General features: G+C 42.1%; 1 protein-coding gene across 1 annotated transcript in view; it reads right to left on the minus strand.

Annotated features, from left to right (window-relative positions):
• Nucleotides 1-746, minus strand: part of ST6GALNAC5 (ST6 N-acetylgalactosaminide alpha-2,6-sialyltransferase 5) — a 169,808-nt gene extending 169,062 nt beyond the window's left edge. The window contains exon 1 of the mRNA XM_047870597.1: nucleotides 451-746. Within this exon, the coding sequence (XP_047726553.1) occupies nucleotides 451-465 (15 nt within the window). The 5' untranslated portion in view covers nucleotides 466-746. The remainder of the gene's footprint in view (nucleotides 1-450) is intronic.
• Nucleotides 747-11,534: the final 10,788 nt, after the last annotated feature.

Here is an 11,534-nt window from a genome sequence, read left to right on the forward strand (position 1 = left end):
GCCCTCGCACCCTCTCCTTCTTGGACCCGCGGGGCTCTACCTCGGCGATTCTTGCAAGTTTGAAATCCGACAAGAAAACCAAGAAAGTCTGCAAATGTTTCCCCCCTCCCCGCCCCTCTTAGTTTTTGCCAGGCTGTTGCTTTTGGGTATCCTCCACCCCTGGGTATCGCCCACCCCTCCACCGCTTCTCCAGCTCTCCGTGGGGCCCCAGACCTCTCTCCCGAGATCCAGGAGCCGAGGCAACCCGAGTTCCCATCCCGGCTCTGGGATTCCGAGCCAGGCAGAACCAGGGAACCGGAAGGGGGCACCGAGCAGGTGGAAAGTTGTCCCTTTGTAACAGGCGACCTCGCGGCGCAGGGGTAGGCGCCCTGGAGCTCTCCCGCGCGCCCCGGGGACGCTGCGTCCCGGGGTCCCCGCCTCTGCTCAGAGGAGTTGCAACAAATGACTCACCATCAGGGTCTTCATTTTGGGCACCTCTTTTGTGAGGAATCCTCAGGCACACGCGTCCGGAGCCACTTTTTCTTGGAGGGTTTCCATGGTGGGTGATGGGGGGGCGGGTGGCTCTGATTTTCGCCCGGCTGCCAGCCGCGGCTGAGTGGGTAGGAGAGCCGCGGGACCCAGGAAGAGCGGCTGTTGCAGAGATTAGAGACAGAATTAAAACTGAACCGGACCCTCGTAGTCTCTCAGTGATCTACACAACTGCCGCCTGCCGCCGCCTGCTGGGTCCTAAAGACCTCTGCATCTCCCCCTTTCCCGCCCCCAAATAATAATCTTTTCAGCAGAGTGGAATTTCTGGGGCGAGAGAGTTAACCGTGCCAATGTACCCACCTATTGGTCCGAGGGCTTATTTATCTTTTATGAAGTCATCAAGTAAAAACGAAGGAGAACCCCATTGGATTCTGAACATGATAGCCATTTGAAAATTTGCAAACTAAATTGTTTTGTAATTTTGATAAGAAGTCAACTGTGCAAATGTCAGTGGCCCTATTTATAGCTTTTGCATTTGTGTTCCTAGCATGGGGAAATCTGTCAGGAAATAATTTTTCCAAAAAATTATTTATTATTTCAGTTGCCCTGTTGTAGGCTTTCTGATATCTCCTTTAGTTTTACTTTTTAAATCCAATTATTCTCATGCATCCTTTATATTTAAATTTTCATCTAAATTATTTAACTCATTACTTGTTTTAAAAATTACAATTTATATTTTTATCAGAACTTTGAGGTTTCTAGTGTTCGTCTAAATGATTTTTAAGTGTTAGAAACAGTCGGCACATCACAGTCACATGATTAACTGGACCTGTAGATTCTTCCTAATTTTAAGGAAAGCTTTTCAGCTGCTAGAGATAAAACTGCTTACTGCTTATTTTTTGACTCCTAAGGACTTTGGTGCTCTCCTTGTAATGGTCTACTGCCCTGACAGTACATAATTTCACATTTAGAATTTCAATCAAAAATTTCCAGAAGTTACCATTGTATGTTGGGAAATTCATGTCAACAGCTTGTTGTAAGGCCACTCTCCCTCCTGCATTGAGTTACAAGTGGCATTTGTTAAATGTCTAATTTAATTAAAACATATTTCCTGTGAAATTAATCAGTGAGAAGAGTTGTCTTAATGTATTACTTAACACCTCACCTGTAGCAGTGTAATGTTAAAGATTACATTGAGATGGAAATGATCAGCAGGCCAACTGAACCATAGGCACAATAAGAGCTTTCTCAAGGCCAAAAAAGGCATTACAATCATTTTTTAATCTTCAGTAATCCATTGCTCCACTGATGATACAACAGGAGCTATTTTTAACCAGGAGGCATCCTTCCACACTTAGTATTAAGGAAGTTAAAATTATTGGTACAACAGTGACTATCAATGCAATGTGTTTAGGGGGAGGCAAGACACACGCAGGATTTAGCCTTTTAAGGAAAAGCAAAAAATTCAAAACACGGTCCAACATTGCCAGCCTTGAAGCTGTTTATTCAATTTGTGCTTTAGGCATGAATAGTACCAGTTGTTAGGGCAGGAAAAGCGGCAGCCAGAGGAGAATCTTATCAGGTCTTAGCAATTCTTTATTGTATGGGTGCACTTGACACTCAAATTAGGGAAACAAAGGACCAACTTGATGAATCATCACAAACAGATTATCTGTGTTTCTCCAGGGCTCCTTCTGAGATGCTGCTACACTAAGCTCCTGCATTTTTCAGGATCATTCCCCTCCCATCTAGCAAGTTGCCCAGTGACCGATAAAACACGTCTAATATATTTTGCTATGCCAAACAGAGCCATCATATTTATGATTTAAGCTCATGGCAGCACGTTGGACATCTGTTACACGGTATGTCTGACCACATTCATTAGGCTTATGCTTTTTTTTTTTTTTCCTCCTGGGATGGCAGTTAGCTAGTTGCTAAATCCACTTATGAGATGGCCAGAGTAAATTTAAAAATGTAATTCTGAACTTGATTTAAATAATTTCTAGGTCTCTGGCTTTCAAATACTTGATTAGATTGATGTGATGGTTTTAGGCAGTCTGGCCTGAGAGCAAAATGGACAAGGTGGGGTGGGGGAAGGGCAGATGAAACAAGTAACAGAAGTTAAAATCCTTGTGCTGTTCAATTCAGTGATCATTTAATTATCACCTGCTATGTGGTGGTTCTATATTAGGGAATGCAGGGATGAATAAGACACAGATCCCCTCTCCTCTAGGAGCTCACAACAGTGTGTGTGTGTGTGTGTGTGTGTGTGCGCGCGCGCGCGCATGCATATAAAGTGTGCGACAGGTCTGCAAGTTGGCAATAAAAGGCAGCACTAGAGATTCAACATATATTTATCTAGTACCTACCATGTTCAGCACCTACTCTGGTGAACACCTACTATGTGCCAGACATTGGTGTTACCTGGACGAACAGATCACATGCTGCCCCAAGGAACTCAGTCTACTCCCACATAAATGCTATGAACCTTTATGTTACAAAGAACTAATTAGGAAACAAATACTTGATTTGTTTTTCAACCTCCAAGTGCTTGCTTGTTTAAGATCTAAGGGGTTTGATATTTTCAAGGTACCCACCGGTGAAGTTTGTGTAGCTTCATGCACACTTTTCAGTTAATCATTTGAATATCCAGAAAAAGAAGAAAATAGGCAGTACTTGCAGACACTTGCTTGACCTGGAGACAAGAATACAAGCCATAAAGCTATTTTAGTTCATCTAACTTGTCCAGTTCAATACAAAGTGAGTCGGGGAATCACAATTTGCTTCTCAGAATCCAGGTAACTAAGATAGATTTCTCACCACTTAAAATTTTGCCACATTTTGCCTCTGGTGCCATCACATCCAATCAAATAGATTCCTACTTTTGAAGAAAAAAAAGAAAGAAAGAAAGAAAGGAAAGGAAAGGAAAGGAAAGGAAAGGGCAAGAAATTGAGTGTTCTGCAATGTAGGTTATGTGATAAACTGAAGGTGAGAATTTACAAGACATGTCATGGGGTGAGGAGGAGGAGGTGAAATCTGAAACTCAGAGGGGGCACCAGCCTGTAGGGCTGGGCCACAAAGGCGCCATGAAGCTACTGAAGGAGGAAGAAACTTACTGGAAACTCCTGCACCCTGCCCATGATTCCTAAGTGACCTCACAATTCAGAAACAAGTGTTTCAAACATTTCAAAGACAGATGAAAAGCAGAAAATTACATAATGTAAATAGCATTTGAGATACAACTTGCTTTCCACTTGATCTTAGAGAAGGAGAGAAAAGTTTCACTAAACGCTACAAAAGCAAAAAGCTCACAAATGGCAGAAAGTCCTAGAACAAATTTGAAATTTGTCCATCTGTGTTCCGCACTTTGCTTAACTCCCTTTACTTCACAGGTTGTGCCTAGTGGGCTAGTTGGTTGAGAACAAGTCCTTGGAGTCAAATGTCCAGGACCCAGATTCGGACTTTACCACTTACCAGCTCTGTGACCTTGGGTAAGTTACTTAGTTTCTTCATCTAAAATGCCAATCATGAGAGCACCTACCTCAAAGTACTGTTAAATGAGATACTACAAGTGTCAAGAAGCATACTAACAGACTCTTAACTACTGTTAGTCATATTTTATGATCATGATTAATAAACTGGGTTTGAAGGCAAAAGACCAGAGATTGGCCTATGTGACCAAGAGCTACATGACCTTGAACAAAAGACTTAATAAGCAGGGGTGCCTGGGTGGCTCAGTCTGTTACACGTCCGACTCTTGATTTTGGTTCAGGTCATGAACACACAGTTCATGGGATCAAGCCTCACATTGGGCTCAGTGCTGACAGTGTGGAGGCTGCTTGGGATACTCCCTCCCTCTCTATCTCTCCTTCACTCACATAGTCTCTCTCTCTCAAAATAAATAAATATTCAAAACAATATTAAGCAGACTTATAACTTATCTGTAAAATGGATATAACAGAGCCTATCCCACAAATGCTTAGAAGGCTTGTTAAGATATTATATATGTAACTGCTTTGTGAACTGTATAACTCTGTGTAAGTTAATAGTCAGTCATCTATCAAATACCAATGGAGCATCTACTATGTGGCAGACCCTGTTCTAGGCCCTGGAATTATGACCAAAGCATGCAAGAACTCTGCCCTAGGAGACTATATTCAAGCTAGGTCAATAAACCAATGAAATAGAATGCCAGGCACTAGGGGAAAAAAAGCAGGGCAAAGCAGTTAGAAATTGGGGTGGAATGTGCTGTTTTAGTTAGGATACTCACATCTGAGCAGAGATTTGAATAAAATGAGGGAAGGATCCATGAGGTATCTAGAGGAAGAACAGTCTAGGCAGAGGGAACAGCATGTGCAAAGTCCATGAGGGAAGAGCTTGACTGGCATGTTGAGATAGCAAGGAGGTTGGTGTGGCTGGAGAAGGGAGCAAGAGAGAGAGTGGTAGGGGAGGAGGGCAGAGAGGAAGTGGAGGGGCAGATCATCTAGGGCCTCCTAGGCCATGAAAAGGACAGTGCAAAGGAAACCCACTGAAGGGCTTAAAGCAGAGGAAAGCCATGGATCCTTAATATTTTGGAAAGGTCATCTGGCTGCTATGCTGAGAATAGCTTTGGGGGAGCAAGAGTGGAAGCAGTGTGATTCCTTCGGAAGTTATTGTAGTAGTCTAGGTGGAAAGAGTGATTGGTTTCAGGATTTGCTGGCTATTGGGTATGCAATAGGAGCAAAGGAAAGGAGGCAGACCAATGCAAGGCAGCTGGGAGAATGGAACTGCTATCTCCAAGATGGGAAACACTGCAAGAAAAACAGTTCTGGGTGGCTGAGAATGGAGAATTTGGATTTAGATGTACTCATATGAGATGTCACAGGCAGTGGGAGTTCAGCCATGATGCTGGGCTCAGAGATGTGATCTCGGCATCACAGCTCATGAAAGAATGAGGTCACCTAGGAATGAGCCAGGACACAGAAGAATAAAGGTCATAGGCCTGAGCCCCAGAGCTCCAAATTTCAGGCAGCAAGAATAGGAGGCATCGTTATAACAATAATACTGAAAAACAATAAATGACTATCTGAACTTGATTTGATTTAGATGGCTGATTATTTTCATTTCGAATGGATTTTCCATTCCAACACATTTAGTCATTTATGTACTCCAAGCACTTTTCACATTCTGTGATTGTACTGAGCACATTCATTTATGTATTTATTGTTCATCCTTTCTTCTACATCATACATTTTCTAGAACTGGAACTATGCCCTATTACTGTTTATAATCTATAAGCCTGGTACATAACTGAGGGTAATGATATTAATCACTAACATTTGTTTAGCACTTACCATGTGCACAAAGCTAAGAGTATTACATACATTAGCTTCTTCCATTCCCACAACAACTCCATGAGGTAGGTACTATTACTGTCCCCATTTCACAAATGAGTGAGCTGAGGCCCTGAGAGTCATTTGTCCAAAGTCACCCAGATATTGAGTGGTAGCATTGAGCTAAATAAATATTTGTTAAAACAAATAATATTTGTAAAAGAATGAAAAGCTTTGTAAGAGTGCCATGACCAAGTTCTTCTAATGAACTCTAAGTTGATACGATTTATAAGAATATAGTTTACACCCAATCTTGAGGTAATATAACCAAAGGCAGTTCTTTGTTTTGTGATCTGGTTTTTTTTTTTTTGCTACTTTTCTTGTTTTACGATACATTTTACATACAGTCAAATACACAAAATCTGAGTGTACAGTTTGATGAGTTTTGACAAAATTGTGCACCTGCTAATCACCACCACTCTCAAGATAGAGATCATTTCCATCTTTTCAGACAATACCTTCATGCTTCCTTTTCAGTCATACTAACCCCACCCAATAAGCAAACAGGCAAACATTGTCCTGATTTTTATCACTACAGATTAACTTTCCCTATTCTAGACCTTAATATAGAGGAAGACATACAATATATATGCTGTTCAGTCTGACCTCTGCCACTTAGCATAATATTTTTGAGGTTTACCCATGTTGTTGAGTGTCTTCACAGTCTGTTCCGTTTTATTGCTGAGTACTATTTTATGGTGTGAAAAGAGCGCAATTGTTTTTATCCATTTTCCTATTAATGAATGCTCGGGTCGTTTCCAGTTTGGGGCCCTTAGGAAGAGACTTAAGAACGTTCTTGTCTTTTTGTAGATGGACACTTTCATTTTTTCTGGCACGAATACCTGGGAGCATAATGGTCAGTTCATGTGACAGGTGTACAGTCAACATGTGGAGAAATCGTCAAACTGTTTTCCATGGTGGTTGTACCATTTTTTATTCTCACCAGCAGTGAACGAGAGCTCCACTTGTTCCACCTCCGGGTCAGCACCTGGTGGCGTCAGTCCTCTCAATGCCTCTTTGCTTTTGGAAAGTTTTCAAGATAAAGAAATCCTTGCCTAGCCAGGACCCTTCCTCACTGTGTGTCCACTCTTCCCTTTTAATCTCATCTCCTGACTCTCTACCCACGAACATTTCGAATTTACAGGGACACCTTGAATTCATGGTATTTATGGTGAGTGAGCTGAGCCTTCACACAAGCTGCTCTACTTGGTGTGAAGTGTTTCCTCTTCACATCTCTGCCTGTGCCTGGTCCATTGGCATGCCCCATTTTTGGAACCTGCCGTGGGACCGTGAGGCTCCTCCTTTATGCTTTCAAGCTCGGGTTGAAGCACAAGCTGGGAACCACACAGGCCAGATTTGATGCAACCTCTGACTCTTAACTCACCTGTGACCAGAAGCAATCCACGGATAACTCTTCTCAAGTTTCCTCATTTGTAGTCGGCCAGTACTAAGACCTTTCTGGAAGAGAGAGTGGTTGTATAGACAAAATATACTAACATATGTAAAGTGTTCACCACCTTTCTGACTATATGGATGGATCAAACAAAAAGTATGTTTTTATAGCCTGCTTCATATAAACAGAGGGACATCAATTCTCAGATGTTTATTGAGCTTATAATAAAAATAGTAATGAAGATGCATTGTGTACTTACCATCAGGCATTATATTAATTATAGGCATCGACTTATTTAATGTGTAATAATGTCATTTCCATTTTACCAGCAAGGAAACTGAGATAGAGAGATGTGAGATCATTGCCCAAGGTCACATGGCTAGAAAGTGACAGGTCAAGAGTTGACCAGGTCTATTTGACTGCAGGCCCTTCCCTCATAATGTTTGCATTCCACACTCCGCTGTTTTCTGTATGCTCTGACTTCAGGCCAGGTCCTCCTAGATGCTGCAGGTGCAAAGAGGGGAGTGCAGAAGACAAACCCATTAGCAGATAATTATAATCAAGGGTTCAAAGTATAAAAATTGAGTTATAAATGAAGAATTAGAGGGGGCACAGAGGGACATGTAGCTATATGAGAGTGATTCAGCTATGATTTCTGGCAAAGGGCAATGCTCAGTTGGTTTTTTTTGGGTTTTGGTTTTTTCATTTTAAAAAATTTATTTATTTATTTTTTCAACATAATTTATTGTCAAATTGGCTAACATACAGGGTGTACAGTGTGCTCTTGGTTTTAAAGAATCACTAGAAACAGGGTAGGAGAAGACCAGTGTCTCCAGGCAGAGAGGACAGCAAAAACAAAGGCATGGAAACAAGGAAACTCATGCTATGTGCTAGGAACAGACAAGGACTTTATGGGTGAGGCAGGGAGTTTTCAGAACCAGGCTGGTTCTGCACAGTTGTAGAGGTTGTGCAGCACAAAAGGATGCACATTTAAGTGGGCACAACACAACTCAGACACTGCATATTTGTGTATTAGTTTGTCCATCAAGCATCTTGCTCTATAGACACCAGAGAATTACAACAATTTTCCATTAGATAGAAGTAGAGTGTTGTAAGTAACAGAAGCCTTTTTTTTTTAAATTTTTTTTCAACTTTTATTTATTTTTGGGACAGAGAGAGACAGAGCATGAACGGGGGAGGGGCAGAGAGAGAGGGAGACACAGAATCGGAAACAGGCTCCAGGCTCTGAGCCATCAGCCCAGAGCCTGACGCGGGGCTCGAACCCACGGACCGTGAGATCGTGACCTGGCTGAAGTCGGATGCTTAACCGACTGCGCCACCCAGGCGCCCCGACAGAAGCCTTTTAAAATTTGCAAAATAGTGCTATTTGGGCTGAGAGGGGTCTAGTCAGAATTACTTTCTAGTGGCTGTCTCTGGAGACAGTGAGAAGGAAGGATTTGTTGGGGGAAAGACTAGAGCCAGAGAGAGCAGCCAGGATAATGTTGTGGAAATCCGGGTGAAAGATAAAAGCTTCAGCCAGAGCAGTGTGGGTCGGATGGATTCAAGAAATTCTTAGGCAGGTATTATGTTATAATGGCTAAAGTGGATCAAATCCTAACTATGCAGAAGAGGATTTATAAATACAAAGCCGTGCTTTTTCCCATGCAAAATAGTGTGTATAATTCTGGCCACATTTCAAAATGATATAGTATAATAATAAAAAATGGCTTACATCTTGTCTTTGTTTGGGTTCTCTCAGAAGCCTACGCTGGAATAAGGATCCATGTGCAAGTATTTCTATGGAAGGTGAAGAAAACCCCAGTGGGGGAGTAGGGAAGTGGCACGGGGGGGATGGTGGCCAATAGATGGCTTGTCATCAAGCAAGCGACTCCTGTAGACAACTGGGGCTCAGTCCTGCTGGGGAAATTTTGGCAGTTAGTACAGATCTTAGTCGTTGGTTATTCCACCTGAGGGCTGAGGGAGTAGTGCTGTTTGTTTGGTTAAGGACTGCTCTGGGTGTGGAGTGGTGGCCATGGATTCCTTGGCACACACCGCCTGCTGACAGGTGGCAGAGCGGGTGGGCTCTGGAGGCAGGAACAGTCCCTCAGGCTGAGACTTGCAGGTGCTGGAGCTCTAAGTCCCCATCTGCACTGAAGTGGCAAAGGCAGAGGATGTGGGCAGGGCACCCACAGCATCTGCCACACATGGAAATTGCTCTTCAGAGTTTTTGAAGGATTCAAATTCCTTATGTCATTTGAACCTCCCAATAACCTTGTAAGGTAGAAACATGTGGTTTCCAACTGAGGAATCTCTTATTCGTGGTCAGTTCCTACTACCTCCACAGCTGCTATTTCAAAGAGAAACATCTCTTGTCAGGGTCCCTCCTTTTTTCCTCACTCCTGATTTGTTTAGATGTCTGTCTTCTGCTGGAGATTGGTGGCAGGTGAATTTAGAAATTTCGTACTGTTCACCTTTGTTTTCGCAGATACTAGAAAACAGTAGGTGCTTAGTAAATGTGACTAGGTGGATGGATGAATGATTATTATCATTGCTGTTTTAACTTTGTTACATTTGGGACTGAGAGAGCTAACACAACTTATCTGAAGTCACACAGCCACTTAGTAGAGGCAGGTCTTGAACTTGGCTCTTCCACTTTCCTCTGGAAAAATCTTACTGCCACCACACAGCTCAGTGAGGGTGGACGTGGTGAATATTTGCGGGGGATTCGTAAACCCTACGGACCTATGAAGTTTTGGAGCATTTGAGGGGATGCCAACAGTTATAAAGAAAGACCAAGAAACTTCAGTAAACTCCTTTTATATTAGGAGTTGATTTTTGTTTTATTATTTATAATATCTCAAAGTAAAATGGGGCTAGATAAATAGGGGCCAACACTGTGACCCCATGAAAGGAAACACATTTTCTCCTCCAAGTGTGAAGGATAAAGGACTATATCTGTAGGACCTGATGTAGCATAGCCATCTGAAGGCTGAGTGGGGATGTGTGCTGCAAAGCTCCCTGTGCTCCTGGCTAACCCAGGAAGTCAAGGGTGATGCTGGGCCTGCATAGAAGGGAGGTTTTTAAATTCTTTTAATGCAGCACACACCACAAGGGGTAGCAGCTGCGAGAGGGGAAGCCAGTTAAGGAGTTTTCAAAATGAATTTGCAAGTGCGTTCTTGAGGGTCCTTGCAATATTTCTGCTAATGTAAAAGGCATGATTGATCTATCTGCATCTTTCTGCTTCTCTTCCCACGCTAATTTATATCATTCTGTGAAATCTTTGTGTGGAAATGATGCACATGCCATTTAAAGTAGCTGATTTTATTTCAGCAACATTGAAATGTTAAACTTTTAAAAAGTCAACATCATAAAAAAAAGTCAGCTTGAACTTTGTGTCCTCCTTGTAGCTGAATGTATGATTTTCAAATGTCCTTTTAGCTGTGGACTTCACCTACACTTCACCTCTGTGTAAAGGTAAGGGCTCCACTGTCACCTAGATTCGTGTTTGAATCCCAGCTCTGCCTTTTATGGACTATGACTTTGAGCGAGACACTAAATCTCTGTAAGCCCCTCTTGTCTCATCCACATAAGGGGACAGTAATACTGTCCTCCTCAGAGGGGTTATTTTAAGGATTAAATGAGGTAATGATGATAGAACCTAACACACGCAGGGCATTTTCTAGGGACTTAATCCACGTAACAACCCTCAGTTATGTACTATTGTTTTGTTCCTTTTACAAGTAAGAAAATTGAAGCATAGATGGGCAAGATATCTTGCCTAAGATCCAGTTACTAAGTGGCAGTATCAATATTTGGACCCTCACATCTACTGAAATTTAAAAACCCCAACTCTGTCAACTATTATCGTTGTTAGAATAATAGCTTTCCTGGAGGCTCACCATACAAATTAAAATTGGAACTGTCCTGGCTGACATAGAAGTGGGAAGCCATGGGGGCATCTCCTCAGAAAACAAACATAACTAGGAAACCACTGACTTTCCTAACACTGGTAGAGAAAAAACAAACATTAATAAAAAATGAAAACAAGCGGATGGATACCTACACATGTTCTGTTTGTTTTGCCTTATATGTCCTATTGGATACTTCAGAAATAACTACCTCTCCTGTTGTTTCTCAAATAAACAGCTGCACCTCCCAAGATGACAGACAGGAGCCATGACAACAGGTTTTTTGGACCTGCTTTTATGAAATCCTAGCAGGGTATGTCAGTGACAACCAGATAGTTTTGCATTAAAATTTGTACTTAAATAACAACTTAAACTGTTTGAAAAATGTTCATT

The sequence above is a fragment of the Prionailurus viverrinus genome, chromosome C1, assembly GCF_022837055.1.
Source record: "Prionailurus viverrinus isolate Anna chromosome C1, UM_Priviv_1.0, whole genome shotgun sequence".
Lineage (NCBI taxonomy): Eukaryota > Metazoa > Chordata > Mammalia > Carnivora > Felidae > Prionailurus > Prionailurus viverrinus.